Raw genomic sequence first — 23,001 nt, forward strand, 5'->3', positions numbered from 1 at the left:
ATGGTACATATGGCTTTAAAAACAGCTGTTACATAGATATATAATCTTATAAAATTAGTGAAATATGAAGATTGTAGTTGAAAGGGAGATGGTGTAGTTTCTAACATCTATTTCCCCATACAAAACTTAATTTAACTGCTAACTCTCCAGTGACAGAGGAATCACCACCCATGTCTATTGTAAAAGTTCCTTGCATTTAGCTTAGAAATTGTATGGATCAGATTGTGGGCCAGTTGACGCAAATGACGAACATCCAGTCATGTAAGTGGGTGAGGCGTGAAGGCCTGTCGCAGGTGTCTGGAGGTGAGTAGGTGCTGATGTGTAGTCCAGTGCCAGGAGGCATCAAGGTCATCGGGCTCTGGTACGAGTGGACACCTACAGTGACCGAAAAACAACATTCATTTACTGATCTGACCCATTCCAAAAGCACTGGATGTCTTGACCACACACCCTCGCCCAGGTAAACCCATTCCTCACCACCATGAGGTGGCCATTCTTGGCCTTGTACGCCATGGGCTCCTGTCCAGTGCTGAAGTCCACAGTGTTCTCTTTTCCTGCCTTGAATTCAAACTTGATGCTGGAAAAACAACAACAGTGGTCAGGTGTCAACCTGGCGGTTTCTGAGAACATGGTTTCACCTTCTGAAACTCACCTTCCCTGAACCACTTTAATGGCGCCCTGCTTGTTAGCCACCACACTGAGTTTGGTCAACATTTCAAACAAGTGGTCACATTGCATGACCAGGTCACCCTAAGGAGCAGTGGATTACAAAAGTTACACCACACATGGAATTGACATTACAGCAAATGGAGGATAAACATGAAGACTACCAGATTCAGATTACGTGTCCAAGAGGTGCATTCACATTACCTTCTGTTTGACATCCTCACATGTAACATGGAAAATGACAACGTTATCAGTCAAGTTACTGACCGACACACCTGCATCCAAAACAAACATTCACACAGGTCAGTACAGCCTGAAATGGTGACAGCATTCATCAGATCCAGCCCAGGTAAATGGCCCCGCTCACCTCTGAGGGTGGTGTACAGTACCCGCTGTTTGACTTTGGCTTCATCGACTATGTACGCCGCTGTTGTGGTGAGGATGAGCTGTCGATCTCTGGGCTTGAACCCATTCCTGTCATACTTCACCACAGGGACGCTGTACTGTGGGTGGAGAGAGATGGGAATGAAGAAGGAAGGAGAGAGAGCGAGGTAGAGATGGATCATTCAACCAGAGGAATATAGAGGAAAAAAGTGGCTCTTGTTTTTTTTTTGGACATGAGTTCTGACTGCTATGGTACACACAAAACCATTCAAAGAGTTACCTTGATACGTTCGTTGCGAATCATTTGCAGTACTTTCATGTTTATGTCCTGTTCACCTGTGAAGAGAATATGGTGCGATAGGTCAGACTGTATTGTTAAGAGTGTGCTGGCAGGATGTGAATCAGAATCTGAATCAGAAAGGGTTTAAATCACCATGAAAGTTTGCACAGACAAGGAATTGACTTTGGCAGGAAGGGGCATACATTCAACATATAGGAGTAAATAAATAAGTGGTGTAAGTTTAAACAAGTCTAACTATACTACACTATACAAAAGGTGCAAAGTCTAATTAAGTAATACAAACTAATACTAAGGGGACAGGTATGTAGAATAAAATAAATATAAAGTATAAAATAGCTATAATGTACAATGTAAAAAAAATACACAAATACAAATAGGGTGCTTAGTGCAAAATGACATGGGTGCAAAAATGGCAAGGGTGCAATATATGGCAATGGTTTAAAGTCAACTCCTGTACTGACTGATCCTGGTGTCCAGAAAGGGTTGAGCAACACTGGCTGGGTAGCTGTCCTTCTTCCCCTTGAAGATGGCGCTGGTGATAACCTTAAGCTGAAGCTGAGAAAGAGAAGAAAAAACGCATTGGAAACATGATTTTTCCATCAGGCAGCATGTAGAGTGAGACTCCACAGACACAACCAAGCTTGGGGTCTGCAACCCTACACGCAGTCCTTCTCAAGCCCCTCGTTCGGACAGGGGGGGTGCGCGTACCTGCGCTTTCCGCTGCGGAGTGATGCCTCGGACGTACTTCCTGACCATGAGGCGCATGTTCATCTGGCGCAGGATTTCGGAGGTCTGTGGGCGGAGAGAGGACGGACTGTGAGGCTCGTCCTCGTGCGGGGTGACGAGCGACGAGCCTCACCATCAGCCTCGGGTAAAACACAGGCAGCAGTACCTCCCGCATGACTGGTGGAGGGGTGAGCCAGGTGGTCTTGTCCAGAACCGTCTTGGGCAGGCTGGCTTTCAGCCGGTTCAGGTAGCTCTGTCGGACGAACATCAGATACTCTGAGTTGTCTGTTGTCTTGGCTTCCTTCCTGGTCATGTACCCTTTAATAAACCTGGGGGGACAAAAAGGATCGGTCAGCGACAGTAGTTTCTGTATCATAACTAGTGTGAATGTCCCTTCCACTGTGGGACTATAAGGGGATGAAGGAGAAGTCTAGATCTGGTTGTGGGGTGATGGGTGATGATTGGCTGGGTGTCTCTTACTTCTTGATGACCTTTACTGCCCAGGCTCTCCTGTCCTTCTCCTTCCTGGCCTGGACGCCTCTCCAGCAAGTCTCAATCTTAGTGGCTGAAGGACAGAAGGCACACTGTAAGTCAGGTGGCTGAGCGGTTAGAGAATCGGGCTGGTAATCAGAAGGTTGCTGGTTCGATTCCCAGCCGTGTCAAATGACGTTGTGTCCTTGGGCAAGGCACTTCACCCTACTTGCCTCGGGGGAATGTCCGTGTACTTACTGTAAGTCGCTCTGGATAAGAGCGTCTGCTAAATGACTAAATGTAATGTAATGTAACTTTGTCCAGTCAGGTTGGTCGATTGTCTTTTGCCTTTGATTCATTCAGTTGATGGAAATGTGTCCCATACTCACCGGCTTCCTTCTGTCTTCTGAATTCTCCCTTCGCCCTGTAGCCCTTGTACTTGGCTTGGAGCCTTGTTGCTGCAGTATCAGCGTATTATTTAGAAAACGGTTGAATAATAAAGATACGTACTGTGTGATGAATCTGTCAAACTCGCGGACATACCTAGTTCATGTTTGCATCTCTCGTAGGCGTCCTCCGTGGCAAACAGCGTCCTCGGATGCCTGATGAAGATTTTAGTTCTGCGGCAAAAAGGGACGAAAAAAAAAGGTGTGAACGTTCTCCTTCCTTTGTCATTGAAAACCCAAAGGCTACAGGAGAAGCCTGGACCGGGCCTGGCCAGGATCCAGGTCAAGAGAAGACCAGGGCGTCTCACCGGCCCATGCTGTACTCGTGAGGCATGTAGCCCAGGTGTTGGACCAGCACCTCCACGCCATCGCTCGGAACTCCATGCCAATGGGGCCAGGTGGCTGGGCACAGGGGCTTGTACCTGGATCACACACCACCATCACACCAGTAGGGACCGGTAAGGTTCGCTCTTGTCTTGATTCTCAACAGTAATGACACTATATAGTATATAGATATACTGTATAGATATAATATAAATAAATACTATATGTAAATGCTATGTATGTAATAATAATGATGATAGATATAATGCATAATGCAAGATTGGTCAGTGATGGATGCTGTGAGTGAGATGTACTCTCTGGAACCTCTTTAAGAAGACTTCGTATCGCCGTCGGTACGCGAAGCCGGCTCGCCTGACCCGCAGATGCTCCATCAGGCCCAGGTATTTCACCTGGTGCCTGACCAGCACTTCGTCAAACCGTCCTGCGGTGTGAGTGTGTGTGTGAGGAAGACAAGGGGAAGGTGTTATTGAGGAAAGTAGAAGTGGTTAGGCGTGCCTGGAGGGTCTAGCGAGGGGAGAGGCAGGCGGTAGTGAGCGGCTCTGACCTGGCTGCTTGGACTCGTTGGACTTGAGGCAGCGGACGTACCAGGCCTCCTTAGCCATGAGGATCTCTGTCAGCCCCAGCAGACTGCTCTTAAACTGCGTGGCCACCTACGGACAAACAGACAAGCCGGTCCCCAACAGTCTGGGTGTCAAACACACGTGGTGTGGGTCAAGGACCAGGCTGTCCCTGACAGAGTGTGGCGAACTGCAAATTTGGTTCAAGGGGGTGGGATCAAATGAAGTGATTTCAATAAAATCACGCCATTCTTTCTGTGGGTGTTTTGTTGGTGTTTTTCTGGTGTTTTGCTGGTGTTTTGTTTGAGTTTTGTTGGTGTTTTGCTGGTGCTTTGCTGGTGTTTTGTTGCTGCTTTGCTGGTGTTTTGTTGGTACTTTGCTGGTGTTTTGTTGGTGCTTTACTGGTGTTTTGTCTGTGTTTTGTTGGTGTTTTGTTAGTGTTTTGTTGGTGTTTTGTTGGTGCTTTGTTGGTGTTTCATTGGAGCCTGCTCACTGTCTCAGGCCTCCTCCTGCTGTCTGGCTCCAGGCCGGAGAAACACTCCCGCACGATGGCGTTCTTAGAATCCCGCATTACCTGGGAGGAGGTGGAGACACACACGTAGCACACACACACAGGAACATTCATGCATGCACACACACACACACAGTACACACATACCATTAAGTAGATACTCAAGACTCATCGAGCAGATTTACAGCATTCGCCTCCTGTATTATTTACCATAAGTCTACAGGAGAGTAAATAATTGAGGAACCAATTGAAAAGAGTCCCCTCCCTTACCCACATCTTGGTCTCACGTAATGTTCTCTGAGGCACCTGCACACAAACTTACCTCTCTCACGTTTCTGTACAGAAGGTCGTTGTTTTTGTCGAGAAACCCTTCAGGGAAACACAAGCAGACACAATCTCAGCGTGAGGACATGAGAGAGAGACAGTGAGAGAGGTCCAGAGGCGCTCAAGGAAGGTGTTTTACCTACAACGCAGTAGGTGACCTCCCCGGCGTAGTGAAGGAGACGGAAGTCTCCTCGCTCCAGGGTCTTCCGCGTCTTCTTGTCCGCTAGCATGTGCCTGCAGTCCAGGCGATGGAGAGAGACCGAGAGAGACATAGAAACAGAGAGAGACAAAGAGAGACATAGACACAGAGAGATACAGAGAAACATAAAGAGACAGAGAGAGACAGAGAGAGACAGAGAGAGACAGAGAGAGACAGAGCAACAGAGAGAAACAGAGAGACAGAGACAGAGAGACATGCATACAGAGAGACAGAGAGGGGGATGAGGAGGGAGGGGATAGACACTAAGCCTTCTATTCTGTCAACTCACAGGGGGTGACGACAAGCTATCTGTCGGCACAATGTCCCAAGGATTTGGACTTAAGTGATGAGGGGAGGTGAAGGTTTGAGTTACACTGTTGCATTGTATCGAACTAAAGTGGCTGGTGGATGACCAGCCGGACAAAGCCAAACAGAGATGTAGTGTGTAGTGGTGGTTGTGTACACACAACAACTCTGTAAGCTAGGAAAGCTACCAGGGACTCACGTGACAAAATGCGGGTGACAACCCATCTTCTCCTCCAGTCTCTCCAGGAAGGTGAGGTCTGTCGCTTCCCCTGGCCTCAGGCACTCTTCATCCTGGGGGAACAAACCTCATGAGCTCTCCTCCTCCTCGTCCTGCTTCCAATCCTGCCAGGACTGATGTAAACATGCATGATGTGACAGTAGCCAAGACGCAGATTGAGTGTCAGGGGCTTGGTGCGATGGGATGACGCCCACCAGAACCGAGATGATGCCTCTGTGCTTCTCCTCCACCAGGTCACAGATGATCTTGTTGTTGAAAAACTGGACCGGTTCCCACTGAGGGGGTAAGACAAGGGAAAGAAAGATAGAACCGGACACATGACTCACATTCATTAAACAAAAAGCATTGATGATGATTAAAAATAAATATATATATAAATAAATATATTTTGTCGTGAGTGAGAATTCAGGCGGCAGAGCGGTTAGGGAATTTTATTACTCAGAAGGTTGCCGATTCGATTCCTGGTCGTGCAAAAAATGACATTGTGTCCTTGGGCAAGGCACCTCACCCTACTTGCCTCGGGGGGGAATGTCCCTGTACTTACTGTAAGTCGCTCTGGATAAGAGCGTCTGCTAAATGACTAAATGTAAAGAGCTGCCGTTCACCTCGATGCCCTCTGCCTCGTACTCCTCCTGCTCGGCCTTCAGGGTCAGCTGGATGAACAGCTGCTGCAGCTTCTCGTTGCAGTAGTTTATACAGAACTGCTCGAAGCTGTGAGAAAGTAAAACACCTCAGACCACAACGCTCAATCCGTAACGGTGTGTCTCGATCCGACTCGGTCACAGCGCATGGGGCACCAACCTGTTCACGTAAAAAACTTCAAAGCCATATATGTCCAGCAGCCCTATCACTGTCTTTCTTGATAGGTCCTGAAGACACAGAATGAGTCAATTTGTCATGACACCATTTTTTTAAAATCATTTGAACTAGGACGTGCCAAATACAACTTCCTCTTTCCTGTCTTTGCTCACCTTGTTCTCCATAGCCTCGTTAATCTTACCGACCAGCCAGGTGAAGGTGCGACCGTATATAGCTTTAGCAAGGGCATCTCTGGCGTAGATGGCGTGGTCCACTGTGAAGGGGCTCAGGACCTGGTTGGGGAGGAACACAAACGCAAACATACAGATCTAAAGATCTCGATCTTTCCATCCAAAACGAGTCTCCCTATCGGCTAAAATGCCCCCCTCATCACCTCATCGGTTTTGGCTTCGATCTTCCTGTAGGTGAGTCCCTCCTGGAGCACCTGAGCACTGATTCCCAACAGCTGCAGGAAAGGAAAACATGGTTTTGTAGTTCAGGAAGATTCCAGGGCTGCGGTCAGGTGACCAGACGTCAGAGAGGGGAAGCTAGCGAGGGTTACCTTGGAGACCCAACCGAGCTCTGCGTCGGTGTCCAAGCTGGCGTAGCTTTTACTGTCGGGCTCAAACTGGACGTTTCCTAAGTGTAGAACGCTTGCGATGACCCCAAACAGGTGCTGAATAAAGACATGCACACACGCATAGACACACAGAAATGGTGTGGTAATGGTTAAATAATATCAATATCAATCGATAACAATCAATATTGCAATGAATCAATAGTCAATGTCTTCCCTAAACGGTGTAATTTCACCTCCATGGTACTCTCGTCAAAGTCCATGATCTGCAGGGCGTTCCTCACGGTCTTCCAGTCGTTCCTGTCGTTGATCGAGGGCACGTTGGCACACTCCCCCTGTCAGAGAGAAGCAGCACAGAGTGTCACCCGCATCAGCACCCATCCCTCGCAGACCAGACACACGCATCAGCACCCAGCCCTCGCAGACCAGACACCCGCATCAGCACCCAGCCCTCGCAGACCAGACACCTGCATCAGCACCCAGCCCTCGCAGACCGGGCACCCGCATCAGCCCCCATCCCCCGCAGACCAGGTCCAGCCCCGGGGTGGCAGAGCCGCTGAACACACACCTGGACCAGGTAGCTGTAGTGCTGGCTGTCTCTCTCCAGACCCAGGTGTCGGAGCAGCTCCTCCTCTCCTCCCTCCACCAGCTGGTAGAAGATGTGGAAGTTCCTCTCCCCGTGGTTCTGGTGCACCACCCTGGACTTCTCCAGAAGGTAGCTCAGGATGTGACCCCCCACCGCATCTCCCTGCGTGGAAGAGGCAGTTAAGGTATTTTAATATTTGAATTTGCGTTGCTCCTTAGAGCCGTGCTACTGTACTGCTGTCAGAGCGGATACTATACGCTCCATGCTGTCAGAGCAGATACTATAGGTTCCATGCTGTCAGAGCAGATACTATAGGTTCCATGCTGTCAGAGCGGATACTATAGGTTCCATGCTGTCAGAGCAGATACTATAGGTTCCATGCTGTCAGAGCGGATACTATAGGTTCCATGCTGTCAGAGCAGATACTATAGGTTCCATGCTGTCAGAGCGGATACTATAGGTTCCAAGCTGTCAGAGCGGATACTTTAGGTTCCAAGCTGTCAGAGCTTACCTCGCTGTTAAACTGGATGTCCATGTACTTTCCAAAGCGGCTGGAGTTGTCATTCTTCAGTGTTTTGGCGTTGCCGAAAGCCTGTGCGGAGGAATATGAAGGGACATGACATATGGTGTGTGTGTTTCTGTAAGCGCATGAGTGCATGCTGTGTGTGTGTTTGTGTCGTGTGTGTGACTGTGTGTGTGTGTGTGTGTAGAACAGTCAGACCTCCAGTACAGGGTTGGACACCAGCATCCTGTCTCTGACCCTGTCCAGCAGGGTGGTGCTGGGGCAGCTGACAGCGTAGTACTGCAGGATCTTCTTGGAGGCCTCCGTCTTCCCAGCGCCACTCTCTCCGGAGATGAGGATGAAGTGGTTGTTGAGCTCCGTCTGCATGGTGTGGTAGGCGTTGTCTGCCAGGGCGTAGCTGGAGAGACACGCAGCAGGAGAGAGCGATCCAGGCTGGATTAGATTAACGCTTTGATGAGTGGTGATGAAATGATGCACCTCAACGTGCTCAAACACCATCACATACTCACATGTGTGGTGGAAGCTCAAAAAAGTTGACGCCCATGTAGATATCCATCTGTTTCCTGTTGTAGATGTCCAGATCCTTGTAGGGGTTCACGGACACCAGCAAAGTGCCTATGTAGGTCTACAAGAGAAACAAACAAGTCAAAAACCAGCCGAACCGACAGGTTAGTTTTTCGTTCGTTGTTTGGTTTGTTTCCCGGACGCACGTAGATGAGGTCACCAGTGAAGCGCTTCCTCAGGTTGTCCATAAACGCCGTCTCGCTGGTCTCGTCCAGAAGGACAAAGTCCTGGATGCCCACCCTGTCCCTGGCAACCAGAGCTCCTTCCATGTCCAGCTGTCCCCCGGCTCCCCTCGCCTCGCGGCCCTGCGGACAACCATTGAAGCAGAGAAGCGTCACCCGCACAGGACGGCCAGATTGCACACACGCAGCCCTTAGGCCTATGCCTCCCTCTGGTTGTGTGCTGATGTTTTACTTCACACCTTCTCCAGTAGTTTCACTTGTAAGACAAAGTCTTTGTATTTATCGGATATACAGAGTGGCTGTGTCATCTTTTCAACAAGACTAATGAGACGAGGCTCTGGTCAACAAATGATCGTGTGTCTAAAATCTTTCTCTCCCGGTCGCACAATACCCACAAGCTATCCTGCGCTCTGGCTTTCATGACTTCCTGTGTCACACACACAGTTAATAACTTGATTCACTTCTTTATTTCCATGCATGCAGCTAACGCGAGAACAGTTCAATTACATTTGCACGTCAGAATCGAGGACATTCACGCAGGATCAATGAGGGGGATTTGGGTCAAGTCGCAGGGGGCTCGTTGGCGGAGCGCTGAGCAGAAAAAGCACACGCGGAGACTCCGGTAGCTCCACGGAGGGAGGCACGAGGGCCGTACTGGCCTTTGATGCGGGGCCCTGAGTGGACGGCCCGGCAGAGCAGACAGGAGCTAATGACCGCTCTGGAGCACAGGGGGCTGTTGGCCAGACGCCCATCATCCGGAGCTCACTCACCCCAACCACAACACACCGCAGACCGGGGGCGACCGGGAGAGGGGGAGTCCCAAACAGCCCCACGGTATTTCTCTTTTCCAAGGGAAGCATAGTGGGAAAAATTCCACCAATCTGTTTTGCATTCTCGACACCAACACTTGGACCAAAAAGGTTTTCACAGCTTTTGTTAGTTTTTGTGTGTGTGTGTTTTTTCTTCTCCTTTGGAAGGCAGAAGTCCTTTGATTCTCAACTCTCTGTAAAAACATAAAAAAAAATAATCCATTGGATCTAATTGACACAAAGCCCCGGGTCCTCCTCCCCTACACCCCCCACCCCCTCCTGCTCCAAAGCCCCCGTTTCTTCAGAGAAAGGCCAAGTGTTTTTGTCCTGTAAATACCACGGAGCAGAGACAAAAAAGATGCTTTTAAAATGCAGTCTACAATCCATTACACATATTCCCCCTGCGTATCCATTCAGTAATTATTCATTAGAAAACATTTAACGTCACAGTGAATTTCACACTGGGCAGTCGCAACACAATGGAGAAGATTTGCCCTATTTTGGGGTGAAGAGGGGGCGGGGGTTGGACAGAGGAAGGGTGAGGGCAGAGGAGGGGGGGAAGGAGGGGCTAGTATTTGTCTGATCTGAGAACCTCTGAAACGAGGCCGTCTTGAGACAACGGGACAGACTAAATAGTGCAGTAACGGTCTGTGCCCCGTTGCTTGCTGTGACACTCATTTAGTGTGCCCTGACGGGGAACAATAGGACCTTGTTCCAAGCAATCCTGTGCTGTAATTTGGACTTCATTACTCTGCTCACACGGGGCCCCATGGAGGATCGAGGGGGCCAGTCGGATGAGACATTTTTTTTTCTCTCCACCTGTCAGACCCCCACCCTCCGAATCTCACCCCATCTCCTCAACAATAGCCCTCACCCCTGCGTATCCCCACCAATAACCCCCTGCCTGACCCCCCCCCCCTCCCCCAAGTCTCCCCCACTTTAAGCCAATGAGACAGGTGAACAATATCATTGAAGGCACCCTATTTGAGACGTCAGAATCAATCTGGTGATGTGATGGTAGTGGTGCTGGTGTGGGGTATCTGTGACACCTCCTTTCTTCATGGGAACAAACTTCTCCCTCAGGCAGTGGCAGCAGACAATATGCAGGGGGAGCGCAGGCTGCAGACCTGTCATACCTAATCATGACTGCTAGTATGGACAGTGGTACACAGCAGGAACAACATGTGTATGTGAATCGCAACACAAACTCTACTCTTCTCAACTATACGACTACTCTACTCTCCTTATTTACATCTTGCGAAGAACAAAAGTGACAGTAAAGTTATCAAACATTACTGTAAGACAAGACAGAACAGGGTAAATATCGGTTACGTCGTGAGGCCAATCACTCATTGTCAGATCAGGTGAATGGCCTCGCCTGCTCAGACTCCAACCGATTGTCTTTTAATTAAGAGATGGTCCCTCATCATGGTCTAGAGTGTCGATGTCGCATGAGACACAGTGACCTCATCCCTGGGAAAGACGGAAGGAGACCGGCTGACAGAGAGGGAGGGAGAGAGGGAGAGGGAGAGGGAGAGGGAGAGGGAGAGGGAGAGAGGGAGGGAGGGCGAGGGCGAGCGAGCGAGCGAGAGAGAGAGAGAGAGAGAGAGAGAGAGAGAGAGAGAGAGAGAGAGAGAGAGAGAGAGAGAGAGAGAACGAGAGAGAAAGAGAGGGAGACCCTGGGCTGCCAGAGCAGGGCTCCAGGTGTCCAGGGCTCAGCCCTCCGCCATGACCCACACTGGAAACACCTCACTTGACCCCCCTGAATCCTCTTGTGCCCCTCCAGAGGACAGGGCCTCTAGGCCTGTCACAAGCAATCTGTCTGGTCTCCACCACACTGACTGGGCTTCTGCAACACCTACTTATACACACACACACACACACACACAGGCAGGCAGCTGCTCCCACCCACAATATGCCTTCTCAGATCCAAGTGCAAAAAGAAAAAAAAAACAGCTGAGAGGTTATTTCTGGAGGTGGAATCATAACGTTTCAGCTGACTAAGGATGTAGGTGTCCATCATGTGTATGGAGAACACTTGTCACATTTCAAAACGCCACGTAAGTCTCATCCTACCTGCATTCTTCAACGATGTCTTGGTCAGCGTTCAGTGAAGCTCTGACGATGACATCCAAGCCAGCAGCAGAGTCTCTCCTCTCCGCCGAGAAATCAGACACGTGTCCAGAATCTTTCCATTCCAGTCGGCACTGACAGACCCAGGCACTGAGGAGGGACAGATGAAGGACTGACAGTTAGCCCGGAAACATCCGGCAGCGATGAAATCTTGAATTATAGCCTGGCGTGGTCTGTGGCCATCGTACGGTCAGTCAGTCCGTCTGTGGAGGACCAGCAGGGTCTGAACCCACAGTGCCTACAGTACCTGTGTTTTCCTCCGCCCCAGAGCAGAGCCAACTGACCCAGGCTAAGGACTCAGAGGGCCGGGTACTTAATCATTCATGTCTTGCGGGGTGGAGACAGGGAGATCTTATTCAGTGCTCACCTGGGTATCTAGTGCTTCACTGAGTGTAACACAAAGATGCAGAAACACAATCCAACACAACCCCCTCTCCTTCTCCCGCTCTCGCTCCCTCTCTCTCAGGCTTCCCAGCGGCACCTTAACCACCTCTGCCACCCTCCACATGGAGAGCCTAGGTCTGGTTACTGATCTTTGATTGGGATACATTACTGGCTTGTTCAAAACTGCCCTCCCCTTCCTCCAGGGAGAGATTGGTGACGAGCTGATATCAAATCTCAGAGCTCTCTACCCTGATGGAGGTAAATCCGATGGCAATGAGATTGGATTCAAGAGTTAGATTGATGGCTTTTGCCATCGAGTAGCCTACTGTCGCTGACTGTGCATGTTTGGAGCGGTTGACAAAAGATTGATGTCAGACACCATAAACTGTTTGCACAACATAGTCCTGTGGTCTGACTGACTTAAATGATACAAGATCAGTGTGGTTGTACCCTCAAGAAATGTTGGACGAAGATTGACGGATGATTGATGCAAACTGCTGCAACAGAGTAAACAAGATCACTGCTGACAATCCAGAACATCGTTCATTGCCTCTTACAGGGAAAAACCTCGAAGGAGTGGTAGTGTGGTAACCTGGTTACCTCAGTAACCTGGTAACCTGCAGGTCCAAACACACGCCCACTTGGGAAACACAGGTATCTGTTTCTTCTGGCCTGATGACCCAAACAAGAGAAAAGATCAAGTTTCACTCTATTTACGGTCTTCCGAGCTGCTTCCCTGCATTCCAGCAAAGTTCGACATGACGGATATTCAGCTCGATGTTCAGACCATTTAAATTATTCACTCACCACTCCAAAAAGTTGTCAAGGCTACTTTTGGCGGCAGCCCCCACCGGTTCTCAACCCAGCAATGCTTGTCCAATCTTAACAAGCTTTGCGCTACCCACTGAGTCTTGATTCAGCACGAGACCCGGCAAATCCAATTACACAGGAGTCAGAGAGGTTGATTTTGCCATTATGGATTCCATGCTGAGAATGAATGTTGATGATAACACTCTCATCTGACAATTACCGGCAAGTCCCCTATTTTTATTATTCTCTTTCCCTCACTCTCTCTCCCTCTCTCTCGCTCTTTCTTTCTCTCTCCTCCTCCTCTCTGTTCCACCCGTCTTCTAATTTTTCTTTCTGTCCCTTTTTCTTTCTGTTCCTTTCTTTCTCCTTCTCCCCCTCTCTCATAGTCCATTATTCCTAATTTCCCAGCAGCGTAACGAAGGCCGGGCCCCATCATTACTCCAGCCCTGGAGATGGGTCAGTGAGGTCACACTCCACAGACGCTCCTCTTTATGTTCACAATATTTCAAGAAAACATACTATATTTAGTTCTTACTCATGTCTTAGTAAACACGTTTTTTAAATTGATTCTTTTTACTTAAAAATGTCAAGTGTAAAAATAAAATCTAAAAAGTCTGTAACAGTTGACATTTTCCTTTCGATGGCAGAAACATGGAGACTTGATATGATGAGTTGCATCTCTCTGGAATGTCCTACCTGTCTTCAGGTGTTCCCCAGAGATGAGGCCACACCCTGAGGCTCATGTGTGCTGAATCCCAAGAGAACGAGAAAAGTACTTTGGCTCCATCATACCCTTTGATCTGTTGAAAAGGCCTGTCTTCCACCAAGCACACTGCACATGCTCTTGACCCTGGTCACACAAAGGTCAACACCATTGACCTCTCCGAACCTTTAAGATGGAGTCTCTATGATCCTCCAGTACAAAAGCCTTGTGACAGAGGTCCGGAATGAGCCTTTAGACAGCGGAGTTTAGACCAGCACTGTGTCAGACAACTGACCAGTGGGGGAATCTGCAGAAAGCGATTCTACTTCATCAATGGGATAGCCTGTCTCCCCTGCAGTTCAACCACCTTCATCCTCCACTCTCCGCCTGATGCAAACAGACAGCTGTTGTGTTGGTGCACTTTGATAGGTGCAGACTCAAAGTCAACTGCATTTCGCCAAACCGTCGTTTGACATTCTCTTGACCCTCGAGCATTTGAAGAACATCCTGGCCACTGTTGAAGTTGACCAGGTCACTAACCTCCGGGCCAGAACAACCGCATGCCTCGTGGATTCGTTTACAAATGCGTTCCAGTGAACAAGATGCCCCCATAAAAGGAGCGTAAACATACAACCATTCACTACTTTTTCACCAACCCACGGATAAAGTACAAATATTCATCTCCTCAGACTTTTTTATTTGACTAGGAGCCCCTTGACCCGGATGCTTGACAGAGCTCACAGCCCCACCATCTACACCCACAGCCCCAGCAGGCTTGACCCTCATCATAGAAAACAAAGGTATAGCCAGGACCCTCCATACAGCACCTTGGATAAGTATGGGAGACAGCCACTTCCTCTGCCGCCAGAAGGTCAGACTGGCTGGCAGTGAATCTGCTAGGGATCCTGGAGGACACTGTCTGTGCCTGCAGGGCAGATTAGAGGGATGAGGCGACCCCCTTCTCCGGAGGACAGCAGTGTTTTTGGTAAACAGACACAATGGAAGACAATAACATTACTGATCCACCATCTTGTTGTTTTTGCTCATTAGTCGGAGGGGGGAATGTCTTCACACTTCAACCATGGGGAGTCATTCACTGGGATGGTCCGGTCTCCTGCAGGGGGGACACAAGCTCTACTTTGTTTTGAAACAATTTTGGTGGCCTGACTTGGTTGCGTGCAAACGTACGCCTCATGCCTGGGGACTATTTCCAACACTGCTGCGGTCGTTTCTACTACTGTGGTAATCACCATTAGGGCCTGACAGTTTCACTCCCTACTCTGAAAAACAAAAGACATTGTGCAAATTCAACAAGTAGACAATAGCATGTATGTCACATCAGTGTCCTCATAGGAATATCTCACCCGTAATATCTGCACATATTTGCACATACCATACTTATGGGAGAGCTGTCTAGAACAATGGTCTGGTCAGACGTCTATAGACATGCATGAGTCAGAAAGGAGACTTGGGCCCCAAATCAGAACACTTGTGGAGTAAAGCTCCATGGCTAAGAGCCGTGAACTCCACGGGCTCTAGGACCTACAGGGGTTGAGTCTGTGGGACAGTCTTATTTTGTCCGTTACCTTCATGCATGTAATCATTGATTGTGTCCATTGTGACAGGGCGATTTACCATCTGTAGTGTCCCATGGGGTTGACACTGCAGTCATTGGCTCTATCCCCACAGAATTAAAGGATTTTTTCTCAATTTTATTTTCACAGAACACAATCTTTAAAACATAATGAATGAATATATTATAAAGGGTGTAAAAAAATATACAATAAATAAATTACAATTAATAGAATATTTGTGTAGAAAAGCTTGATGCATTTCCAATGTAATCATATATTTAATTCCTTACATTAAATAAGAGTAAGATAGAGGTGTATTCAGGGGACCATCTCATGATAAGTGTCAGCTTTACCTCCTGTTGTGTTCTTGGCTCGTGTAGCCAACCCCTGGCTACAGCCCTTGCGCGCCGCCCCGGCTCAATTCCCGCTGCACTACGGAGAAAAACGCGGGTGCAGCGGCGGGGAAACAAATTGTCAACAAGCACTCTCTGTAAAATTCACATTCGCTTGAAGCCACAAGTAGCGACACACACCATCAGGAAAAGGGATTTCAATAATCGGGATATTACAAACTTGGTGACAAATTCTGGAATGTCTCCAATCTAAAAGGAACGTAAAACATTTGTCACTTTTATATATTTTGTTTTATTATTATTTGCATTGCTTTAAACTTATTTATGTTCCTCAAGAATTAGTTCTCAGTTAGGCAACTTTTTGTACTAATACGTTGGATTATCAGACAGTGCATTTAAATCTATGGTTTTGAGAAGTCCTTAACTATTTGCCAGGATCAACCGACTACTGGACAAAAAGTTATGCAATTATTTATGAAATTGCAACTGTCATCTTATTGCACAAAGCCTATCTGGACGTATTAGGGAAACATTTACAAATAAATGCATGGAGGTGTTGTTAGCCTGCAAACTCACTCTATAACTACGAATGCAATTGAGCAGAAACTTCAGGTTGTTCTCGTTTTCTATGTGTGAACGGTGTGCAGTCTTCAGTGGGACTGTCACGACCAGTTAGATTGGCTCCTGTCACATTTGGGATCCTGCCCTCTCAGCAACAAGAGGCTCCGTGAAAGCGCACTGCGCATGACAGCATGCTGGACAGCTCCAGAGTGGGAAATTTAAAAACAGTTTTGGGGGAAACAAGTGCAAGTCAGTCATTATACTGTACACGGGAACAGCAACCACTAATCTTTTCTTCGCGTTATTCAAACCAGGTAAGTTTATTTACATTTTACCTATAGTGTGATCATGGCACAGTAAATTTTTAACAAATATTATCATTTGAATATTTCAGCAAGCATAAGACGCGATGCGTAAAAAGGGGGCGACGTTTCAGATTTAAAAGTGGAATCAAGTGGGAAAATGTTCAAACTTATCATAATAGTGAAATATATATTATAGGTATTAGAATAGGCCATTTTGGTTTCTGTATACATCTCAAATTTAGAGACACTCTATTCGAATTGAAACCAACAATAGACCTACATATAATCTCTAATGGTATCTATAATAACTAAGCAATATTGAGCATTCTCGTAACCTACTTTTGACTGATCAAATTATCGATAAAGATGTCTACGGCACTTGCTTATCAGATCAGTTTAGCAGAATTGTAGGCTACTATGATCAGTGTGCTGTTTAAAAACCAATATGAGGTATAAAAAAGGTTTTATTAAAAAGCATATTGAGTATGATTGGATCAAGTGTTTTCTATTTAGGAAAATTTCTAAAAACGATTTCAATTGTCATTGCAGATAAATCAAACAACACAGGACATGATAGAAAGTGGAATTACAAATAGGATGGCAGGAGTTATAGAAAATTCTGGTCACCATCCTTCTCCCCAGGACTACAGGTAAGCCCCTTGTTGCAAGTATTTAATTTTCCCATCCTTGAGAAGCGCTAGCCTTTGTGCATACATTTCCTTGATGTATATTTAACAGGTTAAACGAAACTCAAAACTGTGTCAGGGAACACTTTGTCTAACTTCACTATGTATAATCTGAAGGTGGAAGGACAGCTCTTTTTGTCAAGGGAGGGGTGTCTGTAAAAGGAGAGAGACAGTGAGAGAAAGAAAGAGAGAAAAAAAAAACAACAACTGAAGAATAAATGATTTTCAGTCTGAATGGATCTGTCAGAAACCATCAGCTCTGTTTACACTGCTGCTGTCGGCACATGGAGAGACAAACCTCCTGCACTGGGACGGCTGAGGGGGAGACAGGGGGGAGACTGGGGAGAGACGGGGGTGAGACCAGGGGGAGACAGAGGGGTGGGGGGGGGGGAGACAGGGCTCCCCGGGTCACCAGCGAGGAGAGAAGTGGCTCCCAATTAGGAGGAGGGAAGAGGGGGAAGGAAGGAGGAGGAGGGAGGAGGAGGAGGGGGGAGGAGGGGGATACTAAGTGTTTAACCTCTGGGAAAGCTTGTGCGTCTGGGTGATGGACGGGGGCACCAGCTCAACATGCCTCGCATCAGCGAGCAATTTCTTTATGGTGGGCGTGAGGAGAGAGAGGGAGGTTTCCCAAAAAGTTGCAAAACTGTGCATGACCTCCGTTGTGTAGGATCACATGTAAGATTAGTCGTGTAAACATGAATTCCCAGTGTAAATATGTCCGACAAAACAAGGCTGCACGTCCTGTGCAATTTTTTGTTGCACAAGTCAGTATGGAATCACTGTATGTAAGTGTGTCTGTGTGTGTGTGTCAAGGAAGATGATTAAAACTTCAAAGCTCAAGTTGAAACAGGTGATGCCGCATGTGGCGTTGAGTTTCAGCGCTGCACGAGTCGCTCGTTTAGAACCCATCAGACTGGCGCATGCAAGGTGTCTGAGGACTCGTGCTGGTGCCTGTGTAAGCTGATGTCAGGTCCCCAGGTGATACGCCGAACGAGCACTGTGACCTGACCTCAAACGAGCACCGGACCCTCCCTGCGGCCCCCAGGGTCCTGTTGACTGAGGAGGGGGAGGGGTGGGGGGTGGAGGGGGGGGGGCAGGATAGAGACTGGAAAGGGACAAGGAAGCAGATGGCATCCTATTTGTCCCTCTTGTGTGAGGGCTGTCATTCCAACAGATTAATGCAAGGGCTGGTTAAAACGGCTGAGACAATCAAGGAAGGGTCTGGAGGAAACAATGAGACCACGTGCCACTGGGCAGATTTGTCGTTTGGGACACAATAGGTGATCATTTTTCAATAGACAAGAGGCCAACTGTTGCAGGCAACATGTGCTACCATCCCATGTTTCAAACGATCCCGTGCGTTGTTTACTTATGATTCAGCCAATGGTTGGAGGGGAAATGTGGTCACCTGACGTAGGGTTGATTTTTATTTGGACTTGTAAGAAGAAGGGGAACGAGTGGGGGGGGGGTGTACTACAGTCAGTGTTGTCATAGCGACCCCAATTACTGAACCCTCTCCACAGTAAGTGTGTGGAGAGAGGACTGGAAGGGGTTCAAGAGGATTCCTCTCTTTTCTTCCTCTGTAGAAAAGAAATAATAGCCGCAAGCTGATCGCCACTCCCCCATGCTCTGACTAAGCAGAGACCTTTTTGAAAAATCTGTATATTAATTTTGTTACATGTAGTACATGTATGAAGGAACATTACTGTAAGGTCATATCTAGCAAGAAGAATCATCCAGGAGTGTAGAATGTATATTTTGAGGCCACGCAAATATTCCTTATTTTGCAACACTATGTATTTTAGTTTTTTTGTCACATTGTTGTTGTGTGTGCGTATATGTTTATGTTGATGAGAAGGCTACAGTTATTAGAAAAGAGTATTGCACTTTTGTCTAAATCTTGTTAAGTACTGTAAATCCTAGATCAGATAAAGCCTGGGTAGCTTTCACCAGTCTCCCAGCAGCTCCTGGCTCCCTGCTAGGATTTTTGAAAGACGAACAGTTGAGAGTTCCCGTACAGACGGCAGCTTCACTGTCAGGGTGTGCCATTGAGCCTGTGTGTGTGTGTGTTCCCTCCGGGCAGACTCCTGACCACAGACCCCTCTCAGCTGCGGGAGGAGAACCTCCCTGGGGACCTGCAGTCTCTCTCCTGGCTCACCTCCGTGGACGTTCCCCGGCTGCAGCAGATGGTGGACGGCAGGGGGGGAGGAGGAGCCGGAGGAGGCCACCCCAACGGGCCCTCCAGCATGCTGGAGCAGCAGACAGGTGAGACCAACAGACAGACAGCCAGACAGCCAGAGAGAGAGACAGACAGGCAGCCAGAGAGAGAGACAGGCAGGCAGACAGAGACAGGCTAACAGAGAGATCGACAGACAGGCAAACAGACAGGTGAGACCGACAGACAGGCAGGCAGACAGAGAGACTGAGACAGACAGAAAAGCAAACAGACAGGCAGGCTGGCAGGCAGGCAGACAGGCAAACAGACAGGCAGGCTGGCTGGCTGGCTGGCTGGCAGGCAGGCAGGCAGGCAAACAGACAGAGACAGGCAGGCAGGCAGGCAGGGTGGGGCTGCCTGCGGAACAAAAAAACACAAGAACCCAGGCCTGTGATGTTAGATGGCGGGGTTTTCCACCACTGGGAATACAAACACCCTTTACAGTTGGAAACACAGAATGCCGTTACAACCAAGCTCTGATCTCTACGACCTCAAAACAACTGCTACAACGCTACCTACGCTAGACCAGGGCTGGACAGGGCCAGTGAAGAGGTTGACCTGCTTGTGTTCCCCCACAGCTCAGCTCACCAGCATGACCATGCCCGGCAGCCAGGGAGCCCTCATCCACCTGCACAGCAACATGCAGCACAGCCCTCTGGGAATCAATGTTGGCAGCGTCCACAGCGGAAGCGTAAGTCACCCACCTCCGAGAATGCTCAACTCTGTGGCAACGTTTTCTACCCAAATTAATCTGTTTAAATGTGTTAGGTGTAACACAGCTAAAATGGTGTTGTCCTTGAGTTGAGAAGTTGGACTTTATAATTCATTCCCCAGGGGGAAACTGATATTCAGACATAAGATATAGTTGTAGTTGAAATCCTGGCCAAGGATGTGACAGTTGAGTTTGCGGTGAGGGTATGCTAAGTTAACCAGGGGTGTATCCCACAGATGTCTCCATACTCTATGAATGGACAGGCTTCTCCTGGGTTCCAGGGCCCCACCTCTGTCTACCAGCCCACTCCACAGCAAGTCTTCTCCCTCTCGCAGGCTGGCCAGCAGGTAACCTCACCCCTCAGCAGGCTTTAGAAACAGACTTCAGGGGCTAACGCATAATTTTGACGTCTGATTTGCAGTTTGGTGCTAATCCTCTCCCCCCCTAACTTATCCCCCTTAACTCCATTCCTCCCCCCTCCCCCCCATCCCTCCTCCCCCCTCCCCCCCTCCCCCCCATCCCTCCTCCCCCCTCCCCCCCATCCCTCCTTCCCCCTCCCCCCCCATCCCTCCTTCCCCCTCCCCCCCTCCCTCCCCAGTGCTCACCTGCTGGGCTTTATAGCAACGTCTCCTTCAACAACCAAAGCCTGTTCACCCAGCCCCGTCTGGCTGCCCAGAACCAGGACCTGCAGCCCAAGTCCTTCCCCAAGCCCATCTACTCCTACAGGTGAGCTCCCCCCCACTGGACACCCAGCCATACGGCATGCAACAGAGAGTCAGGTGGCTGAGCGGTTAGGGAGTCAGGCTAGTAATCTGAAGGTTACCGGTTCGATTCCCGGCCGTGCAAAATGAAGTTGTGTCCTTGGGCAAGGCACTTCACCCTACTTGCCTCTGGGGGGAATGTCCCTGTACTTACTGTAAGTCGCTCTGGATAAAAGCGTCTGCTAAGTGACTAAATGTAAATGTAACAGACATGTAAACAACCAACAAATGCGAATGTATTTTGTCCCTGTTGGTCTATCTGTAGCTGTTTGATTGCCATGGCTCTGAAGAACAGCAAGACCGGCAGTCTTCCTGTCAGTGAGATCTACAGCTTTATGAAGGAGCATTTCCCCTACTTTAAGGTAAGACTAGGCTGTGTGCTGCTCCTCATGAAAGGAAGCTCGGGGCAGGAAGTGAAGGTGACGTTATCTAAACCCTTGTGTCTCTTGTGTTTGGTTGAAGACCGCCCCGGACGGGTGGAAGAACTCCGTCAGGCACAACCTGTCCTTGAACAAATGCTTTGAGAAGGTGGAGAACAAGATGAGCGGCTCCTCCCGCAAGGGCTGCCTGTGGGCGCTGAACCCCGCCAAGATCGACAAGATGGAGGAGGAGATGCAGAAGTGGAAACGCAAGGACCTGCCGGCCATCCGGCGCAGCATGGCCAACCCAGGTCAGTAGGGGGGCCGAGGGGGGCCGAGGGGGGCCGGGAAGGGGGGCCGGGAAGGGGGGCCGGGAAGGGGGGCCGAGGGGGGCCGGGAAGGGGGGCCGAGGAGGCCAACGGGGTGATTACCGCCTCCCACAGAAACGCCTCTGAATCTCAACCTCCGCTTTTGTCTCGTTCTTTTCCAGATGAGCTGGACAGGCTGATCACAGACCGTCCGGAGAGCTGCAGGAGGAAGAACCTGGACCCCGGGATGACCCGCCTGCCCACCTGCCCCTCCGCCCTCCCCACCCACGCCCCTCCCCAGCCCGTAGTCACCCTCTCTCTGCAGTGTCTGCCCATGCACCAGCACCAGCAGCTCCAGGCCCACCTCCAGGCCCAGGCCCGGCTGGCCCCCATGTCCCCCATGTCCCCCTCCCCGGCCCAGACGCCCCCCCTCCACGCCGTCCCCGACCTCTCCCACAGCCCCCTCGCCCAGCACCACGGCAACAAACAGGCGCACGACTTCTACAGTCTCCACGGCGACAACACGGAGGTGGACGCGCTGGACCCCAGCATCATGGACTTTGCTCTACAAGGTGGGTGTGAAATGCAAGTAGAAATATTTCTAACAGCTCTCTAGAAAAACGGACCCCCGTCTAGAATCAGGTGACGGGCCCTTTAGCGACAGTCGCCGTCTGGCATTGCTGTTCCGTCAGAGCCGGCCAGTGACGACTCTTGTTGTTCTCCTCAGGTAACCTGTGGGAGGATATGAAGGACGACAGCTTTAACCTGGAGGCCCTGGGCACCTTCAGTAACTCACCCCTGCGTCTGTCTGACTGTGACTTGGGGACGGCCGGCCTCCCTCCAGGCTCCAGCGGGGGCGCTCTGCCCCTCTCAGACCTGCAGGTGACAGGCCTCTACGCCTCCTACTCCTCCCTGGAGTCCCTCTCCTCCCAGTACATGGGCACGCCAGGCAACAGCAAGCCCATCGCCCTGCTTTAAACCCCACCACCACCAGGACAGTGCCGAGAGAAGCTGAAGAATCCGATTATTGCGATTATAATCTGATTATTGCCCCCCCCCCCCCCCCCGCCGCTCATCATGACGCCAAAAACATCTTTGACTGAGAAACCAGGTACTATTTTTCCCAGTGACCGAAGTCACTACTTCAATTGGGAGGTTTGCAAAATGATACATTAAAACCACAAACATAGTAAAATCCCCACAAGCACAAAACTGGAGAAACCAGTGACAGCTTAAAATAAATGTGAAAAGGTAAAATAATTTAAACCATTATAAATAAAATTATGACATTCATGAAGTCAACCACTGTAGTCTCTCTGGTGGAACTGTGACTAGCTAAGACTCCAGAACTCTATATCGTAGGTCCATAAAGTTTGTTGTCAGATGTGACCGACACTAGTTTTTGTACATTCCGCTCACTTGTGTTGGCAAGCCTACCCATGGTACTGTAGCTCTCTGTCATGTCTGTTGTATTGTGCTAGGCAGTATTACTGTAATGTTTTATTTATATTTATAAATGGAGACTGTGGGAGACTGAGGAATCAAGCATTGTCTGCTGTATATATGTTTATGTATGTTCCAAAAGCCTATCCGTAAAGAAAAAAAAAGCTTTGATTTAACTGTA

General features: G+C 49.1%; 2 protein-coding genes across 2 annotated transcripts; one reads left to right on the forward strand and one right to left on the reverse strand.

Annotated features, from left to right (window-relative positions):
• Positions 1-233: 233 nt before the first annotated feature.
• Positions 234-8,806, reverse strand: myo1ha (myosin IHa). Its single transcript, XM_062454983.1, has 31 exons — positions 8,669-8,806; positions 8,468-8,583; positions 8,157-8,355; positions 7,947-8,027; positions 7,418-7,597; positions 7,086-7,184; positions 6,835-6,948; positions 6,667-6,738; positions 6,446-6,565; positions 6,276-6,343; positions 6,080-6,185; positions 5,669-5,749; positions 5,436-5,527; positions 4,871-4,965; positions 4,730-4,776; positions 4,390-4,470; positions 3,884-3,989; positions 3,643-3,760; positions 3,303-3,416; positions 3,092-3,168; positions 2,938-3,006; positions 2,558-2,642; positions 2,244-2,406; positions 2,060-2,143; positions 1,813-1,906; positions 1,331-1,386; positions 1,034-1,169; positions 871-941; positions 653-750; positions 478-577; positions 234-375 (listed from the first exon to the last, which is right to left on the reverse strand). Exons 1-31 carry the CDS (start codon positions 8,789-8,791, stop codon positions 349-351), a joined length of 3,072 nt encoding a protein of 1,023 aa, XP_062310967.1. The 5' UTR covers positions 8,792-8,806; the 3' UTR covers positions 234-348.
• Positions 8,807-15,674: 6,868 nt separating this feature from the next.
• Positions 15,675-22,362, forward strand: foxn4 (forkhead box N4). Its single transcript, XM_062454495.1, has 10 exons — positions 15,675-16,345; positions 16,886-16,986; positions 19,106-19,287; positions 19,816-19,928; positions 20,186-20,296; positions 20,548-20,675; positions 20,976-21,072; positions 21,173-21,380; positions 21,560-21,949; positions 22,105-22,362. The coding sequence occupies exons 1-10, from the start codon at positions 16,223-16,225 to the stop codon at positions 22,353-22,355; spliced, it is 1,704 nt and encodes a 567-aa protein (XP_062310479.1). The 5' UTR covers positions 15,675-16,222; the 3' UTR covers positions 22,356-22,362.
• Positions 22,363-23,001: the final 639 nt, after the last annotated feature.

The sequence above is a fragment of the Osmerus eperlanus genome, chromosome 28 (assembly GCF_963692335.1).
Source record: "Osmerus eperlanus chromosome 28, fOsmEpe2.1, whole genome shotgun sequence".
Classification (NCBI taxonomy): Eukaryota; Metazoa; Chordata; class Actinopteri; order Osmeriformes; family Osmeridae; genus Osmerus; species Osmerus eperlanus.